The sequence below is a fragment of the Nelumbo lutea genome, chromosome 1, assembly GCF_056320005.1.
Source record: "Nelumbo lutea isolate HS-2025 chromosome 1, American lotus-T2T, whole genome shotgun sequence".
Taxonomy (NCBI): domain Eukaryota; kingdom Viridiplantae; phylum Streptophyta; class Magnoliopsida; order Proteales; family Nelumbonaceae; genus Nelumbo; species Nelumbo lutea.
This window is the reverse complement of record NC_142684.1, coordinates 188077733-188103640: the sequence shown is the minus strand read 5'-3', so window position 1 is coordinate 188103640 and position 25908 is coordinate 188077733. Positions and strand designations below refer to the sequence as shown.

The following is a 25908-nucleotide window of genomic DNA, read 5'->3' as shown; positions in this document are numbered from 1 at the left end:
CCACATGACATTTAAACTCCTTGTGGGTTATTCCTTTCTTTGCTGTAGTGTCTTACCATCTGGTCGAGGTCTGGTATCTGTAGGCAGGTGTCATTGAAGCGCTTAATATAGCTTATGGTCGATTCTCCTTCTCTTTGAACTACGTTGAGAAGGCTTTCCTATGACTTCAGGAACCTCTTGCTAGTGATGAAATGTGAGGTAAATAGTCTGTGAACTGCGACAAGCTTTTGATCGATCCCGGTGTGAGGTTCCGATACCAGGTCCGAACTACCCCTTTAATGGTAGTGGAGAAGGCTACACACATGCAAAACTCATCAGCCCTAGTTAGGTGCATCTGGAACTAGAAAGAGTCAACATGGTCATTAGGATCGAAGGACCCGTTGTACTTGTCTAAGGGAGGCATCTTGAAATCTTTAGGCATTGGAGTTGCCAAGAGCTCGGGAGACAGGGGAGACGGCCTGCAAAGTAGTAGAGGAGCGGCCTTTGTACCCACCAAGCTTGCTTCTTCCTTACCTTTGGCTTACCCTTCTTGTTGGCTTGGCTTTGCTAGCTGGTTGTTCTGAGCCAAGGTACGGCGTGCCTTGCGACGTCTCCGTTGTTGTTTCTTTATTGGCTCGACGTTAGTGCTGCTAACTTTGGTGCGCTTTGGTACCGCTCTGTCGCGAGGTAACTCCTGGTTCCTTGTGGGATTTTGGGGCTGGCTATCACAGACGGAGAGGCCCTATCTCGATTTCACACCTCGAACCCCAAACTGGTTACCTGCTAGTGAACCGTCATTTTCTTGTTGTGAATGCTGAGGAAGATTGGTCCTGTTAGGCTGAGTATCCCTAGACCTGTTTCCGAGGTTCCCTTGCGAGGCCGGTGAAGTAAGCTGATTGTCTCTTCTCCCACGGCGCGAGACCTAACTCTTGAGAGGAATCGGGACTTGCGAGGCCTCTTCGCCCCGATGGAGAGATCGGCTGATGTTATGGTTAGTCCTAGGCCAGTTCTGATTCTAATGGGCCCCTGCATGTCGAGGTGGAACCGGCCGCTGGTTCTGCAGCAGTGGAGGGAACTGATGCTGATACTGCTGGTAGAAATAATGTTGCTGGTACTATTGAAACCGTTGGACTTGCTACATCTGGATCTGGATAGCCTGGACGCACTGAACCAAGTCGTTGAACTGGGACTGCCCAACTCCGAGGGGAACCACAGAAGGCTCAAAAAAAGTTGCGCCTACCACTAGGAGAAGTGGGGCGCTCACCTATGTGGTGTTTGGTGGTGCAGTCAGTGTTGGAACCCCAGACGCAATAAGCGGGATGGTGAACTGGCCGATGCACACCATAGGGGGTTGGGGTTGCCCCCCGGAGACGTTCATCTCGCTGCTTTTCCCAGTATGACTGGAAGATGCCATTGACGTAGAAATCAAGGTTGGTAACTACAAAGAATGGGTATGACCTTTCGATCGTTTCCCACAGACGGCACCAATTGTTGTTGCGCGATCTAACTACTCCCAGCTGGAAGGCGATCTGGCTTCCAGTCGAGCAACGAGCTGGATCTATTTGCAAGACAGTGGATCAGAGAACTCGAGGTGGCTAACCCGGCGAGGCCGTTCCGATGCTTAAGTTAGTATACTGTAATGTGAGTTGAAGGCTTGAGAGTTTGAGAACTTGAGAGCTAGAGAGTAGAGTAATCACGCGTACCTTTGCCTTGAGGTTCCTGTCTATATATACTAGAGTAGTCGAGGGTCTCACGAAAGAGCTCCGGGATCTTCGGGGTGTGGAGATAGAGTTAGTTCCGCTTCCGGAGGAACACCTCGTACATAAGGCTTATCGCTTTACTTCCGACTCTGGTGGAGTCGGGATGAGTCCTTATCGTGATCTCGGAAAAGTCAAGGTCTGTTAGCTCATTGTGGTCCTGAGAGATTCGGGATCTGTTGGAGAGACCTTTGGAGTCAGTTACGTGGCGATTCGGGTTATTAGCCCCGAGATGATACTTCGATTGTTTAATTTCGAACTGGATGCCCGAGGTGCCTCTACGCCGAGGTGAGTTTTGAAGCCGAGGTGGCTGGGTACCCGAACTACGAATGTTGCGAACCGAGCTCGCCTGGCTGAGTTGTCATCCTTCAACCAGATCATGCTTACGTGTCCTCTTCCTACTAGGTCGTGCCAAATCACCCTTCATCAGATCCAAAGTTTGATCCTATATTCTCGGATTCAGATAGCCCCATTTTGGATTTTTGGATCAAATCAGATAATTGGATCGAATCGTAAATCAAATTGAATCAAATTCGAATCACCCCCTATCCGATCCAAGAAGATCCGATCCGACATTTATGTTATTTATTTATTTATATAGATAAAACACACATATATATGTTGTTTATTTATTTATAAATATATTATTTATATTGTTTTTTGTAAATTTGTTATATTATTTATTTTTAATAAAAAACATGTATATATATGATAAAAATAGTAGAAAGATACTAATAGTTTTTGTTTTTTATTTAAATTGTCATATTTTGTTTTTTTTAATAATTTATTATTATTTTTAAATCCAATCAGATTGGATCAGACCCAAAAATCTGACTTCTTCATTGGATTCAAATTCAGATCCATATCTATCATATCATATATACCCTAATTTAAATCCGATGCAAATTAGGTGCAGAAACAAATATTCCAGGGACTCATAAACGTAAGCGCTTATTAGAATAAACCCTAATTTATCCGTTAAGCAAAAAGCACTCCCAACCGAGGGTAGAACAAAGAAGAGTTGCACATTACAATGCCAAAGCACTTCTTTATCGCTAGCTATATACATATAAGATATGAGAGGTACAGGCATGTGGCCTTAATATATGTAGTTACGCAAGTGTACATCAATACACAGGTTAACCTGAAATTTCTTCAGGCTCAGTTTGGAAAGAATACGTACAAAGAATACAAAATACAAGGTTTTGCACGTACTGTACATATTTGTTGTTGTACTCCTTCCAAACTGAGCCTAGTCTGTGGCATCGTGGCTTGTGGGGTTGGTTGCTTTTTGAGTAGAGATTGAGGTAGTTTCTTTGTGTAGAGCGAGTAGTTACACAAGTATCCATGAATTTCTCTCTAATGGGTCAGTTTAAGGAGTGAAGGGGAAATTAATTTGAAAACAACAATTAATGTTGGTTGAGATGTTTGAGCGATGAGGAGGGGTCCTCCACCCTTGAAATGTATTCTCTATCCCCATTAATTCTTCTTTTCTTTCTTTGGTTAACAGGCCAGAAGGGAGACACGCATCAAGATGGATTCATCGCTGATGAAATTCTTTGTTTAAATCCATACGTACAGTAACAGAATTAATTCACTTGTTTAAATGAAAAGGGATTATGAGCATAGAAGTTATGCATTTGCTTATCTAACATCCTGCGCCTAACTTTGAAAAAATACACCACCACACAAGAAGGAGAACAAACCTTTCCTTCTTATTAGCCTAAGAAGCAACCAATTACAGAATAAATCACAACTTTAATTTCAACAACTCGGGAAGAAGGAAAGAGATAAAATGAAGATGAACCCAAGAAACAAATTTTGATCTGGTTTCTTCTGTACGTAAGCACTAGCATCAACAACAGAAGAGCTTCCTCAAGCCTTCACCTTGTACCCATAATAGGCCTTAAAAGCTCTGGGGAGATAAACAGGCACCACAAAGCCAAACAGATTGAAGCACCAGAACGCCAGATTAGCAACCGCGAGTCCATTTCCCACGTACAGTCTCCTCGTAGACCCACTCTCCTCCTGGTCTACCTTAGCTATCTCACTCCTCAACCAGTCCACAATCGTAAATATCCTCCTGGTGTTATAGAACACCGGCACAAACACCTGAATTGGGACGGAGAATCCGCCGGAGGACGTCAATCCTTCCATGAAAACTTGGCAGGATAGCAGGTAAACGTGGGGAGCGGATGCTTTGATGCCTTCCTTGTCGTCTTCAAGGATCCCTTCAAAGATGTAGGCAATTGGGAGGAAGAGCCCAATTAAAGCTCCGAGAAAGGAGTAGAGAAACAGAAGCTTATTCTTTTCGCCAAAGACAGTGGGTTCGGCGGAGGGACTCAGCGAAGGGAATGCGAATTTGGAGAGGAAAAATACGTACAAGAGACAGAAAAGTGAGAAACCGAAGTCTTGGACGCTTACCATTCCGCTAGCAGAGAAGATGATGATGACAGCGAGTGCATTGAGCTGTCTGAACCTCAGAAATCCTCGGTGGGCGCTCTTTTTCTGTGGTTTTCCGGCCGTAACATCCAAGTGATGTTCTTCTTCTTCTTTGGGAAGGCTTATGTCTCCGCATGTTGGCCCAATTCCCCCTGACATTGTCTTATACGGAGGGTGGGAGAACTTAAACGCAATTAAATAAAAAAAAAAAAAAAAAGAGGGTGATGAGATTTGTTGATTTGAAAAGAGAAGTTCAAATCAACAAAAGTTTTGCAGTTGCAGAAGAACTGAAGAAGAAGAAACAGAAACAGGGATTGAAGCAAGGGGACTGTATTGCAGAGACAGTCTGACCAAATCAAAAAGAAAAAAAAAAGGGTATTGCAGGAGAGGGGAGAAATAAGGGGGGAAGTACAGGAGGAGAAGAGAAGGAAGATAACATTGGGAGAGGAGTCACGAAAATGTGAGAGACGTGGCGGAACATTAGTAGGTTAGAAGTGGAGGATGACAAGTGTTGCAGATTGATGGGTCTGGTCTTGCATGGTCGTTAGTCAAACGCTGCATGCCCGCGAGAACGAGAGCGAGAAGCCCCACAGGCCACAACCACAAATAGAATGAATCTACGTGCCTATGCCAAAACGACCAGTAAGCAAGGTCGTCTCAAATTGGTACAACTGAATCGAACCGACCTCGAACTGGAACTGGTTTTTAGTCGACCCTATTTGATTTGTTATAAGATAGGGTTTGATCTTAAATTTTTATAAGTGAGTCGGTTCTTGGATTTAGGGATTTATCTTACCCGAATCAACCTGATGAAATAGTTTTGATTGGCTTTGGTGGAACTGTTTTGAAACTGAATTTGTCATGAAATAAATCCCATTTAAGGATGTGAAAAATTGAACTAAAATACTCATGGTTAAAAAAGTCATGGTATCAATTGTTTTCATTTCAACATTTATAGATGTACAATAAATAATGTAAAAAATAATATTTACAAAATTTAAATCATAATGACAAATTTCAACCATATATTAATATATTTTGATAACCTATATATTAAATTACTAAATTTAATTAATGAAGATAATATAAGTTTTAAAATGTGCAAGTGTATATTATCATTATTGAAAATCATGTTTTTGAATAATATGTTTTATTTTTTTCTTTCTTGAAGGGAGAGAGTGCAAAAAGAACATGTTGCAGAAAAACCCAAGAAAACAAATTTGAAATGGCACTCAAATGAAAATAAAATAGAGATAAAGAGAAAGCAAGCACAAAGAACATACAGATTTACGTGGTTCGGCTTATAGCCTACGTCTACGGGCGAAGGAAGAATAGAAATCCACTATATAATAGATAATGGAGAAGAAATAGAGAGTTGTGCTCTCACAGAAAACCCTAAGCCCCAAATACACCCAATGTCTCACTCATCTCTTACAAGACTCAAACTTCTGTATACAAGAGAAAAAACCCCTAAAATACATGATTCTTCATATTCGATTCAAACCTATAAGATGAATATGGGTCGGGTCCATACCGCCATGAGGGCTATGCCCCTGCACCCCCAATGGTGGTTTGTGGTGGGCTACGAGCCTTACGTATCCACCACAAATCACTATGAAATTTTGTCTTTGGGTTTTTCTCAAATTAATTCGGAGCGCGTAGATTCATAAAGCGGGTTGCCGCAAAGAATTCAAGGCACACACATAATAGAAAAGATTCTACAGGTAAACCTTGGAACCAACCCCGGAACTGCCAAGGCCAAAATCGTCCTTGGAACCGACCTTCACAATATGGATTCCGGCTCCAAAAACTTAAAACCGACCCCTACAGGATAAATTTCAGATTCTTCCATGAAACCAAACCAAACCATCCCATACTCACCTTAGGAGCTATACATCCCTCCTCATCCAAAAAGGGCTGCCAACCTGTCGGGTCAGATTCAGGATATATTCAAATTTAACCGGTTAATTAAAATGGGTCATCTTTTGATTTGTTCTCAACAGATTGAATTCTGATTCGAGTCAAATCTGATTCAAATTATTTATGGCTCTAAATCAAGTTAAAATCCCCCATTTATCATTCGAACTGAACCGAAAACCCAATTTTATATAGTATATAAACATTATAAATCCCCTTTGGCTTAAATCAAGTTAAAATTAAACCAAGCCGATTTGAATTCGGTTCAATTTCAATACCCAATTTTAATTGCAGTCGCACATTATCATTTTGTATTGTGAGATGTACAGCCTATATGGTAAGGTGCGGATAGAGAAAGTAAGAAATCTGGGCTTCTGAATACACACACCCCCTGACCGCTAGTTGCTACAACCATTACATGCGTATTTGTGTGTTCCATTCTTTAACATATAATGTAAGCAAACAATATCAACTGAGAGGTCTAAATTACCAAAAAGGCATCATTTTGCTGTGCATGGTTACCCACATTGCACAATAAATTAAGGCGAAATATAAATACAAATATGCACAATATAAATTATACAAAACTATAAAATATTTGTATTTGTATAACTTTGTACTCATTCCACAAACTGAGCCTAAAGTATATTTGATTACCTTTGCAGGCACTTGTCTTCGAACTGCAATTAATTGTGAACCAATGAACACGCCCCAACGCCTAATAAGTTAAGGTTCCATCAGCCATGGCTGGCCATGGTCCATAGAGGTGTGGAGAACGGACCAGACTCTTGACTTGGCTTGCCCCCGCCCCCCCCCCCCAAAAAAATAATGGAAACATTCATGAAATCGGAGTGATCGATTAATTAATTCCAAACCACAAACAAGCAACCAACCCACATTGCCGCGTCTACAATTCATTTTTTTGGATTAATATATATACACGAGGAAGTTTAGAAATTTTTTCCTTTTCTGAATTTTTTATTTTTTTAATTGTCATTTTTGAAACAACCAATGAAATGCACTTTTCCAATAATTTATTCTCCTAAAATTTCTCCTAAATTACCTTCCCCACTATTCTCCACTTTCTCTAAAATTATCTTTAATTCCTATTTATCTCCAAAATTATTTCTAATTTAATAGAGTTTCTCTCCTAAATTACCTCTAATCCATATTTATCCTCTCCCCTACATTTTATAAATATCTATCTAAAGAAATTTTGAATTAAAAAAAAATTAATAATTATTTAAATATTCTAACAAAATTATATAATAATTTAAAATATTTATTAAATACACCAAAAATAATTTTATATTTTTACAAAATATATCACGAAATTATGTACTAACAATTTAAATTATGTTTTTTCTGGATTATCAATTTAAATTTTTTTCAAATATTTAATAATATGTAATAGATTTAAATAAATTAAATTAAAATAACAAAAAAAATTAATATTTCATAGATTATTTAAATATTTAAATAACTAAATATTTATAATAACTAGCTTTTAAATAGTTAAAATAATGAAATTATACAATAAATTTAAAATTTTCTTCAAAGTAGAAAAATAATTATAACATAATATTAAAATTAATAATAATTTAATATATTACAACATTAATAATGAAATTATGTAATAATAGTATAAATTACGATTATATGGATAATTAAATTCAATAAATAATTAATATTTTAAATTTTAAATATTTTACATATTATTTAAGTATTTAAATATCTAAATATTTGACATAACTAAATTTTAAATAGTTAAAAATAAAGAAATTATGTAGTAAATTTTAAAAATATATATATAAAGTAGAAAAATAATTATAACATAAGATTGAAATTAATAATAAGTTAATATTTTTACATAATATTGTAAATAAGTAAATTTCACTTGTATCAAGTAATAATTCGAGAAAATAACTTTCAAAAAATTAATATTTATTAATAATAGTTTTGAACTCTTAACATGTATTTATTATATAATTATATATACTAAAATTAATATTTATTGTATTTCAGTAATTATATATTGTTTTTTGTGATAAATGTATTTTCAATGATTATGTATAAACTTATTTTGTTTTGTTATTTAACAGAAAACTTTCAATAATTATTGGAGATTAAATTTACTATTATTAAAATTTTTAAATTTAATTTATTGTATTTATTGTATTTTTGTTATAAGTTATTGATTAATATTTATTAGATATTAAACTATTATTTTAGATTATACTATTTGTTGACTAAGTTAATATATTTTTAGTATTTATTGTATTTTTGTAATTTCTGTAATTATTGTATTTCTCATTATCAATATGTTTTCAATAAGTGTGTATTTTCGCTATAAATTTTCAATAATTATTGGAGATTAAATGGTTGTTATTTATCAGAGATGAGACTATTAACTTAGCTGAAATTATGTGTGTTCATGAGTTGGTTTAGTTCGGCCTTAGGCTATTTGGCCAACCAAATTGACCTGGTCAGGTTAGGGAGTTGGTTGAAACCGACTAACCTTTTGTGAAAACCGACTCACTCAAGTTGTTCAGTTTGAATCGATTTTTTGGTTTGGTCAGTCAATTCAAAATATTTAAACTTAAAAACTAAATTTAATTTTAAAAAATATAGTGCAACTATTAAAAAATAAATTTAAAAATTAGAATTATGATATAAAACATTTTAGACTAAGAAATATGAAAAATTTCCCACTTTTTCATATTAAAAATTATATTTAAAATATAAAATATTTATATACATCCATGGTTAGGTCGTTCAATTTTGGTCGATTTACAAATGGCCAAAGTGAAACTGATCCAACTTAGTCGAACTAGGAAATTTTATAACCAAAGCTAACCTAAAATACTAGAAAATTGACCCACTTGAGTCGAGTTAATCGGATTGGTCGATTTCATCAATTTGATGAATAAACGTAACTGAAATTAATTATTATTATTTTTCTATTATAAAAAATTTATTAAAAATAGTATATAAAATATGAATAATTATTAATTATTTAAAAATTAAAAATATAAAACAATTTTTCCCATCCCCGATGAGGACTTGACTTCCCTAACCCAATGGGACCAAGGATGGGGATTATTTGGGTGGGGCGTAGGCGAGGACAAGGATTAATAGGAATCCCCGATCGACGTTGGGGATGGGGATTAAGGCCCCTACCCCGCCCCAACCCCGATTATATATGTACTATTAGATTATTTATACTCTCTCTCTCTCTCTCTCTCTCTCTCTCTCTCGATATATATATATATATATATATATATATATATATAAACATTTTGAGGATTCGGGTCCCCACAGAATCTATTCCCATCGAGGATCGAGGATGGGGGTTAATTTCAAAATCGGGATCAAGGATGGAGAATATGATCTCACCCTGTTGCCATTCCTACACACCTTATAATTTTACATATTTACTTGCACCTACTTTATTGTTTTCATTTTACTAAAACATCCCATATTTTACAATTTATTTACTTAATCAAATTTTCATTAAGGAGTATTTGTTTGGTCATTAGACCTATAATTTTTTATTCCAAAAATACCCTTAATATTTGTTTGTATAAAAAACAAAATTGATCAAATATAACGAATAGAGTGGTTGCTCATATCTTATTAAGGGCAAAAATGCTTTTTTATTTTTATTTTCTTTTAGTTAAATTTATTTAAATGAACATTAAAGTCAACACTATCATTTTCCACTGTCATCTAATGAAAAATTGATTAAATCCATTGCAAATTATAAATGGCATTTTAATAAAATATTAATTATAGGGTAGATTCTAGTAAATCCATGAAATTATAATTAGTATTTTAATAAATAACACTTTTTATTATTTAAGTTTTACTTAATAAATCTCATGCATCACTCAGGTACAAAGGACAATAGGCGTCTAGATGCAATGAATTCGCTAAACAATTATCAAACTTGATACATTCAAGAAATATGCATAAAAGGCAGCAAAACCAGAGCTTTGCAACAACACTAGCCGAAAAACCAAAATTATTACAGACAAAAAAGAAATCGATAATTGAACAGAAAGGCCCAATTAGCAAAGAAATACAAAGACCGCCAAAGAGATTTGTAAAGCATATTCCGCCAAAATTCTCTTCCAAGTTTTTTTTTTCTATTTTCTTCCCCTTCATCTTTTTCTCCGAACAGAAGACCTCTTTTAAAACTGGAACCTCTGCTAAGTAATTCAAGAGTGGTGAAAATGCACGGTGACAATATCGAAATAGATTCACTTAAGTAACGTTTCTCTGCTTAGGTATGTACTTTAGCTTAAAGCTTTTTTCAGGCTTTCCTCTAAACTTGGCTTTATTTGCCCCTGTGTTGATAACTTCGACAGTACCCACACCCGTTAACAAGTTCTCCGCATTGCCAAGGATGTTGCGTTTACTGTAATCATCCTCGACCCCAGGGCTTCCTGGACGTCCAGTTTCTGGAAATAGGACCAGCTTCACGTGGTCGGCAGCTATAGTCTCCTTCCATCCTGCATGAACATTCAGCATAATTAGCCACAAGATAGCAAATAAAGTTGAACTCCACGATGATGTCAAATTAGGACAGAGGAAATGAATTTCTCACGTTGCGCAAGGAAAGCTTCTGCTACACGACTCGAGAAACTTGTTAAACAAAAGCTTATACTCTCAGAATCATTATCATCTATATTTCCTTGAGCCAGATGACACTTATTTGACAGAATTTGTTCGGTGCCCTCCCTTTCAGATTCTCTAGTTTCACTTTGAACTGTCATAACAGCTCCAGCTTCATGCCTCCCCACTGGTCTCCAGAGCTTGACCATCGATCGGTTCATAATGCCCCCCTGACCATAATCGGCTTTGATGGCTTTCTCTTGGGTGTGATTTCTCCTGGGTACATGTTGATCTGAAGTGCAATGACCAATGTAAGCAGCAGAAATATCAACCTGACACCTGTCACTACATTCTCCAAGTGTGACAGAAATAGAACCTATCAACAATTCGCTGTTCCCATTTTGCTCCTGTTCATCTATACATTCTCTTTGTGCCTTCACGCTTAAACCCTCTTCTCCATTTTCATGTTTTTCCTTCCTCGTCCAGACCTTATGACCATTACTTGTAGAAGTGGTTCTCTGGTCCCTGTAGGTTCCATGCTTCTGTATAGCTCCCACCTTCAATGCCAGAGGCATCTGACCTGAATGGGAGCCTTTGGATATGCCCCTTGATGGTTTCGTTAGCTGTCTTCGAGCAGAAATAACCTGTCGCCTACCACTTTCCTGCTGCAATTGTTGTTCATCGTCCTGACAGTTGGCTGAGTTAGTTTTACCGGTGGCCATCTCAGTGTCAGGTTCATTAAATCCTGCATGGTTTCTGGTATCCACTTCTAGATCAATGTCCAAAAGCCGGCTAGGCTCCACATGTTGAATATGATCTAATGACCCTTCAGGAGTGCATGAATGATAATTGGAGGCATCTACTGGACTGGATGTTTCTGCGGAATAAGACAAGTCCTCGTAGGTTTCTGGCAAACCTTCCTTGAAATCCATCTTTTCCCCACTTGTTTGTTCCTTTGATTTCTGCTCTTTCTGCCTAAGCTTCTTCAGCCGTCTCCTTTCTAGAATCTCAGCTTGCCTATGGAGGTGGGGGAGGGGGGAGTGACAATGACTTAGTGAGTTCAAGCATAAATAACACATGAATGCTTTCAAAAACCGACAGTGGACCTCTAAAATGAAATAGAATTGGCAATGCATTCCAGGTTCTGTTGAGAAGTGATAAATGGCAAAGTGGAATATTTTGTTTTGCTCAAGTGGTTCAGTGTATGGTTTGGTTAGCCCAAATCAATAGGGAAACAGCTGGAGGTGTAGAACATTGAAATAGATCAACGAGAACACAACACCACTTGGGAGAAAAGCTGAAAGTTAAACTATGCTAAATAGGCATAATGTATCCAAGTACGAAGTACAATAAGAAAATTTAAAAAATAAAATGTTTGGCTCAAACTCATGAATTTTAAGGCAAAATGACATCAATATATCTGAAAATTCAGCATGTTCTAGTTCTAGAGTTCATTTCGCATTCGATGAGAGATGGTTTTACGATACTTGTTTAATGCGAATGGGCAATATAAAAAATTATGCAGTTTGAATGAGTTGGTAAATATGACAATTACATAAATGCTAATCACATAAGAATGGAAACTAGAGATATCAAATAAACTGCATCAAAACAATTTGCCAATTATGTCTTGAACAGATAACTTGAACTCCCAAAGTTCAATTTTTTTTTTTTTGATGAATGAATATCCTAAAGTTCAATTTGTTTCAATGTAAAAGAGAAAATAGTCTGATTGAAAATCTGAAATAAAATTTGACCCTATCCATTGCAAAAAAAGACCTTATCTATGGAGAAAAAACCATTCACTGCCACTTTAAGATTGAAACAAATGTAGACTAAAAATTATCAGAATTCCAAGTATTAGACCAAATTTCAAGGATAATTGGAAAGCAATCCAAGTACGATAAATCATTCATCATGTTCATAAATACAAAAAAAAAGACCCTTTTGAGTAAAAGTTGATTATTTTCTTTTTTTAGAAAGGTAGAAGTCGATTATTTTTTACAGTTGTACTTTTCAACCTCTAACAGTTCACATACTCATTTTGCCATCAATTGATAGATACGCTTTAGATAGATAGATACGCCTTTTATTAATGGATTGGCTTGCATAGACAATAGCCTGTATACCATTGTACATCCTTTCATACAATCTTCCATCATTTTGACTAATACAATACCGTAACCTTCACAAAGGTAAAAACAAAAAGATATGGATGGTCCATTTGAACAAATTCTTTCATCAATGTTTATTCTAAACAATATACTGCAAAAACCATATAGTTAGTAGAAGTTTGATTGATTTTGATGGCATATGCAAAGCACTAAATAAAAAAGCCACTTAAGAGAAAAATAAATTAAATGTAAAAGCCGGATAGAAAAACATGAGATAAAAATTGGGAATTTCAAACTATGTTGTGAGTTTCAACTTTAGGTGGATTGTGGACTTCCTTTACAAATATGAAAGGTTAATTCAAAGGGGTTTGGAGGGCAGAGGAAGTTTATGAGATGATCTTACGTGAAGTGTGGTTGGATGATGTTCATTGACTTTGATTTAATGATGGTTTACAGATATAAATAGTTAATTCATGGGATTTGAAGGATAGAGGAAGTTTCTAAGAAGATTTTTTGTAGTGTGGTTGGATGATATTAATTGGCTTCAAAATAATTGCAGTTTAATTTTAGGGTATTAGATAGCTGATAAATGACCTTTTGCTTGACGAAAGGTAAAACCTTCAGATGACAAGTGTGAGAACAGGGGTTCAAGTCTGAGTGCAGCCACTTTGTGCAAAAATAGCCGAATAAAGTCTGTAGCCAGTCCACCCCTCCCAAAACCACCAATATTTGGTAATTGCCCTTTAGATGATGATAAACGGCACCAGTTTCTTTTGCTTTTGGTTTAGAAGGCGGTTTAAATGTGAGTGATATTGGGTGGTATTTTTAAGGGCGAGGGCTTGTAGACCTTTTTTCTGTTGTATTTACTGCTTAGACATTCCTCATCACCACATGTTGTACTTCATTTTTTTCTTTTTCAATGAATTTTCCTTTATTATAAAAAAAGAAACATGTCAGATAGGATATTTATACCCAAACACGTATTCTTGAATATTGGTAATGAAATTTTCTTAATCATTTGTTCAGGCAACCAAAGAAGTGGGGAAGAATTATGTGGAGAGCTGCAAGAGAAGCAGTGCTTTGGTCAATTTGGGAAGAAAGAAATAACAGGATTTTTAAAAGACTGCTAGATCCAAGGAGGAAATTGTAGGAGTGACTAAAAATTATCCACTGGCTGAAAACAATTGTATTTAAAGACTTCTCAGCTGAAGATGTTTGGAGGAATTGGGGTGTTGTGTTGTGGCAAGTACAAACTCTCTTAAAGCTGTGATACAGGAACTTTGGTCCCCACCAATACAAAACAGGGTAAAGCTGAACTTTGATGGAAATTCTAATAGGCAACCAAGGACCCTCGGGTATAGGAGGGGTTTTCAGAGATGGAGAAGGCAGAATTTTAACATTGTTCTTGGGCTCAATAGGAGTGGGTGACTCGGTGATTGTGTTTCAAATCCCTACACTAGGGGTTGACAGTTGTATTTTAAAATCTTTTTAATTAAGTTACCATTTCCAATAAAAAAAATTACTTTATCTACTAAATGGCAAAGCAAAAGGTCGTAAAGTTCATCTATTGATGTGGTACCAAACAGCCCCTTAGTCTGTTAGATGGGTATATAGATTGAAGATACTACAAAAAGCACTCAGTTGACCATTAGGTTCAGAATGAGTAAATGTGAAGTCCAAACATGACATAGTAACAACCTTTTGAAAGGGTAGAAGAGGGAACAAAAACTTTGCCCCATCCCCATCCATTCTGGCATTAGAAGTTCAGTATTAGACACTATAGATTTCTTTTATCAGTAACAAGTACATCAAGGCTCCTTTTCAATGTCAAATAACTCCTTGGAAGAGACAATCTAAAGAAATCAAGCCAGTATACTTCTAATTGAATTTTTTTTTCATCCTAAAAACACTAGAGTTGTTCCTAGAAGGGAAACCTAGGGAACCCCTCTAATTATCTCCATTTGCAAAACCAATCAGAGTTACTAGAAACAATGATATAGTAGTATCTGAAATCAATCAACCACGAGGTTAGATCTCAACTCAAAAAAGAGAAAAAAAAATCTTTTTCCCAACTATATAAGGAGGTTAACTACATGAATCCTACTCAGCCATTCTGCTCTATTCAGGTATTTCATCATAAATGTACCTCTTCTGAGCAGCTTCTTCTTCCTCTACAAGCAACTTCTGGCACCTCAGGGCTTCTGCATCCCTATCAGCAATCCATGCTTTAACCTATGACAGTTGTTAACCAATCATGGAATCAACAAAACATATAACCACACACTTCATACTTAGGATGTGTTAGTACCATTGATGTTTCTACCTGAAACGTTAGTCACTTCAAGTAGAAAAATGCATGTGTGGGGTTGAATATTGGACATTTATAGTTGAAACGACAAATTTGATGTTTCAGGTAGAAACAACAATTATACCAAACACATCTTTCATGAGAAGAAGATTTTACCAAACACCAAAGACCATACTTGTTTTGCAGATATTAGGATTTTACCCTATATATAGCATATAGCATAAGTCTTTTTTCCAGTTAACGACTAGCATTAAAACTCAATTATCACTTCATTACAATGTTTCAGGTTGGGAATCATTTCAATGGACCCTAACCCTAACCCAAGCATGTGGTTGAAGTTCTTCAAATCAGGCAACCTGAGTTGCAGCCTTAACAATGTTATCAGACTCAAACTGTTCACGAACTCATAAAGGCCCACTGGGTCACAGGTTAAATGGTCCAACCACTGGATTGGCTCAGTGGCCCATGACATCATATATGATAACTTGTGAAGCAATAGCCCACCAGTTGGGTCATTGTTTCATTCTTTGTGAATGGAAGGTATAGATTTAAATAAACGTTAAATAAACAAAAATTTTCTAATACATCATTCTTTGTGAATGGGAGGTATAGATTTGATTCTTTTCATTGACATTTTATGATTTATGATGAAGCCTGTCAGCTGGGTTGTTAAGACCTAGATGGTTTTCAATGGCTCACCTGAGTTAATAGCAGGATGGACAGTTTATGACGAAAATTTGAACAGGCATTCTAAAAATTGGAAATCCCACCAGTTCCTTAGTCTAGTAGTTCAAACATCTAATCCAGTCAGAGTAACAAAACTTCTTTCTATTTATTTTTCACAGAAGAATACAAATTAGACCTGGCAAAAAATTGACCCAACCCGCGAATCCGATCCAGCCCAACCCGAAAAAACAGGGTTAGGGTCTCATATTCAGCTACCCGAATGTGAAAATGACTCGGCCCGAACCAACCCAAAAAAACCGGGCTGGGTCATGGGTCAACCTGCTGACCCAGTTGTCAAGTCTAATTGGGATTATTTATGCATTGTTAGAAGTTTCCACTCTTTAATTTTTTTTCTGTTTAGTTTTTATTGTTTACTCTTTAAATTGTTAAATGTACAAGTTTTTTATTTTATATTTGAAATTTTAAGGTTAATTCTTTTAATTTTGACATTTTTCATGTAATTTTTCTTTATTTTTTTTAATTTCAATTATTTTTTGGGATGACCGGAATTGACCCATGGGTCAACCCTAACTCGAATATTTAGGGTTAGGGTCTAGCATTTGACAACCCGACCCAAAATTCAACCCGAAGTACCTTGACCCAACCCGAACCCGACCCACCCAACCCAATTGCCAGGTCAAATACAAATTTAACTTCCAATACATTTTTAGTGGCCAGGTAACTTGGCTTCACAATCTTCAGAACAGTGTTGTAAGACGAGTCAGACTGGATGGTTGAACCATGAAAACTGGGAACCAGTAGGCACACCTGGTCCTGATTAAATGACATTTTTCACGAGTTGAATGGGCCAACTGCCTGGTTAGTTGGTAAGATCGTTTCTCATTGAGCATTCCAGTTTTTAGCCTGACACAAACTCCAGTTCCATTGAATAGTGGACCAAATCTTTTCACCAGTTGGCACACCTGGTCCTGATTAAATGACAGTTTTCATGAGTTGAATGGGCTAACTACCTCGTTAGTTGGTAAGGTTGTGTCTCATTGAGCATTCCAGTTTTTTAGCCGGACACAAACCCCATCAGTTCCATTGAATAGTGGACCAAATCTTTTCACCTAGGCTTATGCATTGTATGAACAACTAGTATAACCCTAAATGGAACTAAAACAAGTCTTAGTGAGTGGGAAACGAATTAATATTTTATGCCATCCTAATCTATACAAATGCATCTATTAACTATAGATTTGTATGTATAGACCTCGGTCATTTTGCACCCTAAAATATAACAGTACAAATAGCATAACATTATCCAATGTTATAATCTATACAAATTCATCTAAAAGCAAATTAGCATCTTAGTAGAAATATTTCTCTCTTTCTCTGTTTTTATTTTATTTAATTTTTTTATTTTTAATCATGTTCCCATATGGAGCATGGATGTCAAGCATGTTCAAGGCCATTACATGATGTTAGTCCCAACTATATGGGATCGTGGGAGGCATAAACTGGATAAGGCCTAACATTTGGCATTTGTGACACTAAGTGACCACTACCAAACTTGAATTTATATTCCATGCTTATCAATATGTACATATATATGGCATACCATCAATATGCTTATCTTTTGTTTTCTTCTTTTTTTCATTTTTCATGAGCATGTGCTGTAATCAAATTCTAAAAAGAGGTGCAGGGATTTGTTGGTGAAATCTTTTTAAATAGAGATCTGATATAGGAATATACAATGAAAACCTTAGATATTAAAAAAATCCGAGGTGTAGATAACCACCACCAGGGAAAGCTTTAATACGTAGTATATAGAGCTGAAATGAAGATGAATAAGTGAAACCCCTGACCAAACCATAAGGCCCCCCACATGTGGCTAAAGTAGGTTAGATCGTCAAAAGCGGAAAAATAAGTTAGCATTTCAGTCAACCTTTATCATGTATGTACATACAGGGGTAAGAGGGGAGGGAGAGAGACATTACCAGTTTCTGTTCCACCAGGAAACTGGTGCAAGCAACTACATTCTTCATGTCAAGACCAACCTTACCAGCTTCTCCATCAAAAACAAACTTTTGCAGGGAATCAGCTGTGCCAGCACACAAGAAGGTCTTTTCACTTGCATCATCAAGGATGCTAAATAATTCGTTGGACGATAAAGGAAACTTGGAAGGTCGAGCTTGAACAACATCCTGCAGAAAGTACACCTAGGGTCCTCAGAAACAAAATTACAAATAATGGCAGAAATTCAAAAATAAAAGTAAAAACAACAACAGCATAATGGAAAACTTGTAGATATCTTGTTACCAGAAGGGCTTCACCAGCCTTTACATAAGTTTGTGGCAACGAAGAAAACCCCAGCTTCCGAATAAATGATGCCAATGCCCTTATAATTGAAGACCCAGGAACTTCCTAAAATGTATTGCTTATTAGAAAAAGATTAAACAATAAATGGTCAAGGAAAGAAACTAGGGTGGAAGAAGAAAAGTACAAAGAAAATGATGCCCATGACGTTATAGCTGAAGACCCAGGAACTTCTTAAATGTATTGCTTATTAGGAAAAGGTTAAGATAATAAATGGGTGGAACCCACTGTACAACATGGCAAAGTTTGTTCAACCCCACCTTTTCTCACAAACAAAGAAGAGGGGCAAGATTATCTGGAGGTGTAGTAGGGCAGCTCTATGAAGCTTATGGAAAGAAAGGAATAGAAGACTGTTAAGGGTAAAGTTTCAAAGCTGTAGAATCTGAGGATCATAGTTGCTCATTGGATTAATCAGTAAAACTCAAAGTGCTTTTGGACAATACATTAGAATTATGAGAATGAGATGCGAAGTCAAAATGTTAGACTTAGACCATCTTTAATCCACAAAAAAAGGCAGAAAACCCTGCAGGTAACACACTTTTCCCCGTTTCCATGCCATTCAATTTTTAGAGCCAAACAAATATATATATATATATATATATAGATAAGCAGATTTGCAAAATCCTTTTTCCATCCTCCTCTTCCATTTCCACCCTAATCCAAACACAGCCTTGTAGTATTTTAAGAAGAAAAACAGTATGAAAACCTAGAAAAGAAAACCATAACCAACTAAATGAAATGGGTTTTAAGTAAACCTATAAAATCTTAAGTTTATATGCAGCATATTTTGGATTAGTGAGTGAACAATGATGGATTTACCAAATAAACAATCCAGGTCTCAGGATATGCCCAATAAATGATGTCAACCTTAAGAAAATTGATACTATCAACTACTTGGACCCTGAGCAGATTGACATAATTATATTTTATTTTAGAAATAACTCAAGCAGATGAGATAATAACTGAAATGCCATTACCTCTAGCATTACATTCTTGAATGACAAAATTTCCTTGCACTGATCCAAAGAGAGCTGCAAAATAGACATAAATCAGCATGGTGCTAGGATGGAAAATGCTTTACTTAAAAACAATATAAATTACAAAAGGATGATTACCTTATCCCAAAATACACCCAATATGTCCCTGTTTTTAGGAGAGTCCTACAAAATATCAAAAGCATCGAATACCAAAATGTCAGAGATGGCACAACAAGAACAAATTTATAATGTCTGCAAAGATAGATGCAGATTTGATTCACAATAGGGCAACACTATCAGTATCACAATTGAATAAACTACAAATGTTCAATATGAGTTCAAGCACAGCACTTGCAACCACAGAACAAGCAGCCAGTTGAAATAAGATATTGATAAAACCTTGTCAATGTTCAAAGACCGACGATGTATACGTATATGCCTTCGATAGTTAATGGGTGAGCAAAACTCCCGGGAACACTTATCACACTTTTGCATTGGAGCCTTAGACGGAGATATCAAGGGCCATCCTGGAAGATCTGGCATAGAGAAAGAGTTGCAGTGAATCATCAACATCATTGGGTTTAACTTGAATCCAAACCTAAAGCTAGCTAGATTCTACAACCCAAATACCTGGTTATGACACTTGACATACATTTTTCAGGCTCACCATTGGCCTTAGCAGCGGCCTGAGCAAAGGCAACAACAGCCTCAGGGATTTTGAGAGTTTGCATGTGTTCAGAGGCACTCTTCGTCCCCTTTACAGCGACTCCGCTACTGTTTATATGGTGAATAGATTCCTTTACCCCATTAGAATAAGAGGTATATGAATTAACACCATTATAGTGCCCCAGATGACGTTCCTTCCCTTCTATGCTGTCGTTAAACTTTGGACCTTTAGAGAACTTGTTAGTACCTTGCTGGTCTAAAGCATGAAGTAACTGAATCCACTGGACCGGATTGTCACCAGCCCTTGAAAAAGAAAGAAAAGGTTCTTTCCCTATTGCTTGTCTGATAAAACTGTCAATGGAATCACTTCCCTCTGGCTTCCCAAACTTCTGCTCAGACCTCATTGCATTTGGAGTGCTGCAGTCCCTCAGTATTGGTACTGGCATCTAAAACTCCCAAACAAAACTGAATAGCTGTATATAACAATGCTGTCCCACCTAAAAGAAAAGGACAAAAAACATGATTTTGCATCTTCTACAAGGAACGTAATAGGGAAAAATGCCATGCGCACAAAATTGGGAAAACTCACAGCAGTGAACATGTAATTTTCCTAGCATATATCAATAGTTTTGTCAAGTGGAGATTATGATATATAGTGCATCACTTAGGCCTAGGCTCTTGAGATAAGGAAATATTTTAAGGTTCTCCCTTTTCCATGTTGTGAAAGGGACAGGGCTAGAAGTTAAGATGTCATTCATTAAGCTAGCAACAATACAAAGATACTCAGCCAAACTAGGCAACAATAAGAATCTAAGTTTCAACAGAATTATCATAATTTCAGGATTTAGCTCTGCTTCAATGATCTTCAAGGATGGAAGGACCAAGGGGAACACAAAAGGAATTAAAAAAGAAATAGGAAGAAAACAATGATAATTAAAAGGAGAAGCACATTATTCAACTGGATTTCAGTCCTAATTTTTGTTCAAACAAAGCGAAAACCTAGTTCAAATGGAACATAAAACCTTGGTAACAAAAGTGATAAGACATGGGACTTGGGTCTAAGGTAAAAGAATGCAATGCTTAGATGGCAAAGATTCATGCGCGATGCAAACCTAGGCAGACCGGGGATCCACCAAAATAGAGAGAATGCAATACAAAAACAAACAGATGGCTGACAAAAAGATTTACTACAAAAGTAGCTCCGTAAGGATACTGGATTAAAATCTCTATTTACCGTCCAAATGCAAGCACAAGATGACGAAATTAAATAACAGTTAAATGCATATCGAAAAAAACAAAATGGATCAAATTCCAGCAAAAGAGAAAATCCAATCAGAATTATATTTGAAAGACCAAGTACGTGAAGCAAGCAATCGAATTAAAACCAAGTGAAACAATTAAAGAGATCAATATGAATAAACAAATCACAAGAATGAAGCAAAGTTTCGCATAGGTGTTCCGACAATAAGATCTACGATCATCACCAAGTGAAGTAGAATGGCGGTTTACATACCAGTTGGGATCGAGGAATCAGTTTAGAGAGAGTAGGTGATTTGCAGAGGTTGCAGACAATCGGAGAGATTCGAAGTCACCATAGGTGAAATGAGAAACCCTAACGACGAGATGAACCGGTCGGAAAAAGACTAAAGTGGTCGCCGAATTCACGACGGAAAAAGAAAATGAGGTTCAAAAGAGGGAAATATATAGGGTGTGTGAAGAAGGAAGAAGTACAAGGAAAAAAAAAGACCGCTCTTTCGAGTTGAGAGAGAGAGAGAGAGAGAGTTCTAAACGGACCGTCCACATTCCTTCGCATAATCACTTGGCCACTTGGAGGGTGACACACTGACATGGCGATTCATGACTGAAAGTCTGAAAGTCTGAAAGTCTGAAAGTGATTAGAAATCTTCTCGATGTCGAATCTTCTACAGTGCCACTCGTAATTCGGAGCCAATCGTGGTGCACGTTAGCTCCATACAGGCTGGTCCAAGTGTAGGGTGTAAGATAAGGTTTCCGAGTTATATTGCCACGTGTAAGGCATAAGATGTGAGATTTGATCCAAATGCAATCGAGATTTCTGCTTCTCCACCCTTGAGATTGAACTGCAATGCAATCTGGATCGGAAGGATAGTTTTAGACTTGCCACGTCACTCTCAAGGCTGTGTTTGGCTTCAATGCAAATAAATTTGCACTATGGCAGTGCAAATGATTTGAGCATAAATTCTGACTTATTTTTATTTTAAATTTTAGTTTATTTTGTTTGATTTTCTTTTTGAAAACGTTTATTTTATTTGATTATAATATATAAAGTAAATTAAGACATTAAATAGAATAAAATAAAACTTAAAACAAAATTAAATGAAATTTTCTATTTTTTTTCATTTGCACTCCTGTACATTTGTATTAATGCAAATTAATTTGCACTGAACCAAACACAGCCCAACGAGTAAAGCCCGAGGGAAGTTTGTGAAGGCAAAATTCTGTGGTTGTGGGTTATGAAGCCCACAAAACATATGATTAGTTGATTACCAAAACAAAGCCCACAGTTCTATCATGGTTTCTGAATGTGAAATGGATCGGAAATTTGTTGCATCTTGTACAGCAAACTCGGCCTTTGCCTATGGACATTTGAAATAATCGAAAGACAGCCATCCCATTAAAAATAACGATTTTTTCTAAATGTTGGATTCAAACTTTTAAATATTTTAATAGAGAATGTGTTTATAATTTAGTTTGAAGTTTACTATTTAGTTATCAAAAATTAAATTAAAAAAAAAACTAATATAGGTCTTATTTAAAAATCATTATTAATTTATGTTTTTTTAATTTGATTTAAGATATTAAATGGTATCTTATTCGTAAATAGTAATCCACTTTATTTGGTATTTACTATTTATTTAATAAATCTATTTTAAGTTATTTATTTTTAATAGTTAAATTAGGTTGCTTCTTAAAAGTTAAATCAAATTTGTAATTAATAAAGTATTTTCTTTTTGAAAAATAATCATTTAAAAACAAACGTGGGTTTATTGTAATCTTTTAATGGGTCCCACTATTTGTATTTAATAAATAAATGTCTATTGAGAATGTTTATGAGTGAAACTACCCACTCTTTGAATCCTATTTCTTGAATTAATAGGATGTCACATGTCTGAATGGTGGTCGTGGGTTGTGGGCTTTAGCATCAACTTCTCAGAAAATGCCACATGTCTAGCTTTCTAGAAAGATGACAATGCCACATGTCTAAATGGTGGGGGTGGTAGCTTGGTAGTGGAATTTTTCAAAAATTGCCATGTGTCTAGCTTTCCAGAAAATGAGAATGCTATATATATATATATATATATATATATATATATATATATATATATATATATATATATATACTAGCAGGGAACCGTGCGATGCACAGGAAAATCTAAAAGACTTAAAAACTTTATTTTTCATTTAATGTTGATTTATAAAAAATAATTATTGTTAATTGAATATGAACAAATATTTTTAATAAATTTAGTTTTATTAATAATTCGTAGTAATTTTTTAATAATTTTTATTCTTCTTATTATTTTTAAATGAATTTTTGATTAATTTTAAATAAATAAAAATAATTATAAAAAGCCATTTTTATTAATTCCACTAATAATTAACAATTATATAGGAATGACAATGGGGTGGGTTCAGGGTAGGGCACGCCATCCCTTTCCCAGCCCCATAGTCAAGACACTCTACCCCATCCTCGCCCCGTCCCCAGTGTCACGCGGGTTCAGGGCAAGGTAACCACTCCTCAATGTTGGTTGAGTTTAGGGGCAAGGCACCCCACTCAATATCAAGGATGGAGAATCCTCGAATTTCCCTGTCCCGTCCCCAGTATTGGGTGGGTTCAAGTAGTGGTGTAAATTGGGTCGTGCTGGGTCGGCACGACACGACCTGCAGGTGGCCCGCACAAAGTTTGAGTCATGTTGTGTTGGCCCATGAGGCGTCCTGCGTTGTGCCTCCCTCCTCTAGGATAATTTTGGAGGGGGGTCGATTCGGCATGGCCCATGGCTCAAGCCCGCACAGGCCCATGCCATGTTGTGGGTTGGTCTGGTCCATGGGTCAAGCCATGGGCCAGGCCATGCTGCACACCAAGCCAAGCTTAAGGCAAGGCACTCACTCCCCGTCCAAGGTTTTTAAAATTGGACTAGATGGGGAACCGTTGTGGGGTCGAATAATCTGACTATTCGGTCCAAACGGATGACCTGCTCTAACAAAAAAATAAAAAATTAGAAAAATAAAAAAAGGCCAAAAAACATTGTCCGAGTTGACGGTTCAACTGCCCAGGTCAGCGGTTTGTTAACCAAATAAACAGTATCTAGTTCCCAATTTTTCCAGTCTAACCATCTGGTATAATCCAGTTTTGAAAACACTTACTCGTCAACCCAATATTCAATTTGATGATAGAAATGATCAAAAGGATATATTGGGTATTAACCACATGGTAAATTTCTAAAAGTACACTAAATTGTCTTTAATATTCAAAAATGTATTTTTATGAAAATTTTGGAAAATTTATTGTACCTGTGTAATTTGGAAATTTTATTCAAATTTATTTAAAATTTTATTAAATAATTTATTTTCTTTTTAAATGGTTTACTTATAGAATTATACTAATTTATCTTATAATTTCTAATATAGACTAACCAATAATTTCCTTTTTCCAACATTATACTAATTTATCTTAATAATTTGTTTTATCATTTGTTCAAATTATAGTTTTCCATTTCCCATACTCATTTATCTTTAAGAATTTTCAATAATTTGCAATGAAAATTACACAAAATTTCAATGTTTTTTTCCAAAATCTATCAAATGTAATAAATTTTCCTAAAATTTCTAAAATATTATAATAATTTTCAATAATTAATTAATGCATTTCAATTAAACTTTCAAATACTTTATATCTTTTAATTTCAAAAATGTTATTTTACGAAAATGTAGTTTTATGAAAATTTTTGAAAATTTTATTACATTTGTGTAACTATGGGGATTTATTGAAATTTTTTAAATTGCTAATAAATATTTTTTTTATTTGGTAGTTTACTAACAAAAGTCACTAATTTATCTTTTATTTTTCAATATAAATTAATTAATAGTTTTATTTGCTAACATTAAAACATTTGTTCCCTCATTTATATTTGGTTATTAATTATAATAATAATAAATAAAATTTTATACTTTTTGATAATTGTTAAATATAATTCTCAAATTTATAGAAATTAGTTAAAGAGTTTTCAATTTCTATAAAATGTTGTTAATGAGTTAATTAATAACAATGTTTATTAATTTTTGGTAATTTACTAACCGTACTAGTAAAAATATTTAATTTTTGGTAATTTACTAACAGTATTTATTAACTTTTGGTAATAACACTATTTAATACTCATTGAATATGGGTGGGTTAAATATTAACCTTATTTAACTATTTATTAAATAATATAAATATATTTAAATGAATGAGAGTGGGTATAGATTGAGGGGATGCATTTTAGGAATTGATTAGAGAGTGGGCAACATGATACTTTCCTATTGGTTTAAATGAGATACTTTATGAGAGAGATTATAGGAATATTTTCAGGTAGTTGGGTGACATGGCTTAATGGGAGTGGTGGGAAGGGGTAGACCTGTTCATGGGTCGGATAGCCCGATGGCCTGGCTCGGCCCAGCCCACACCCCGGTCGGGCTTGGTCATGTAATTAGGCCCACAGGCCTGACCTTGGGCCTAACACAGTAAGCTCGACTGTGTTACGGGCCGGACTCAGGATTTGTCAAAAAAGCCTGGCCCGAGCCCAGCCCAGCCCGACTCAGCATTATATATTTTATAAAATACGTAATATGTATTTTATATATTATATAAAATATGTAAATAATATAATATTTATTGAAATATATATTTATAATTTAATATATACATTCTTTTTTATTTTTTTCTTTATAATTTCTCTCACACTCTCTCTCTCTATTCATCCGCTTCAGTAGTAGTAACAACATGGGGTAAATTTCGGGCTCGGGCTTGGGCCCGGGCTTCGAGCTTTTTATGAGGGTCGGGCTCAGGC

The 25908-nt window shown here is 35.6% G+C and overlaps 1 protein-coding gene and 1 long non-coding RNA gene across 4 annotated transcripts; both read right to left on the bottom strand.

Moving 5' to 3' along the window:
* Positions 1-3312: 3312 nt before the first annotated feature.
* Positions 3313-4535, bottom strand: LOC148879917 (uncharacterized). Its single transcript, XR_016104389.1, has 2 exons — positions 4161-4535; positions 3313-3967 (listed from the first exon to the last, which is right to left on the bottom strand). It is a non-coding gene; the product is annotated as an uncharacterized LOC148879917 (long non-coding RNA).
* Positions 4536-10010: 5475 nt separating this feature from the next.
* Positions 10011-21583, bottom strand: LOC148879916 (uncharacterized). 3 transcript variants are annotated; one of them, XM_088961667.1, is made up of 10 exons: positions 21336-21583; positions 19809-20319; positions 19556-19692; positions 19295-19339; positions 19157-19210; positions 18123-18227; positions 17801-18007; positions 14973-15058; positions 10705-11729; positions 10011-10609 (listed from the first exon to the last, which is right to left on the bottom strand). In XM_088961667.1, the coding sequence occupies exons 2-10, from the start codon at positions 20266-20268 to the stop codon at positions 10362-10364; spliced, it is 2367 nt and encodes a 788-aa protein (XP_088817793.1). In that variant the 5' UTR covers positions 20269-20319; positions 21336-21583; the 3' UTR covers positions 10011-10361. The 3 variants fall into 3 exon arrangements, with proteins under 3 accessions (XP_088817793.1, XP_088817794.1, XP_088817795.1); XM_088961668.1 differs by having other exon boundaries at positions 20070-20319; positions 21336-21578; XM_088961669.1 differs by lacking the exon at positions 21336-21583 and having other exon boundaries at positions 19787-19927.
* Between the last annotated feature and the right edge of the window lie 4325 nt (positions 21584-25908).

Coding starts and splice junctions, on each gene's coding strand:
- LOC148879916 (XM_088961667.1), bottom strand. CDS start 20,268: ATGCCAGTACCAATACTGAGGGACTGCAGCACTCCAAATGCAATGAGG. Junction 19,211..19,294: donor TGGGTGTATTTTGGGATAAG/GTAATCATCCTT, acceptor TCTATTTTGCAG/CTCTCTTTGGATCAGTGCAA. Junction 18,008..18,122: donor AGGCTGGTGAAGCCCTTCTG/GTAACAAGATAT, acceptor TACTTTCTGCAG/GATGTTGTTCAAGCTCGACC.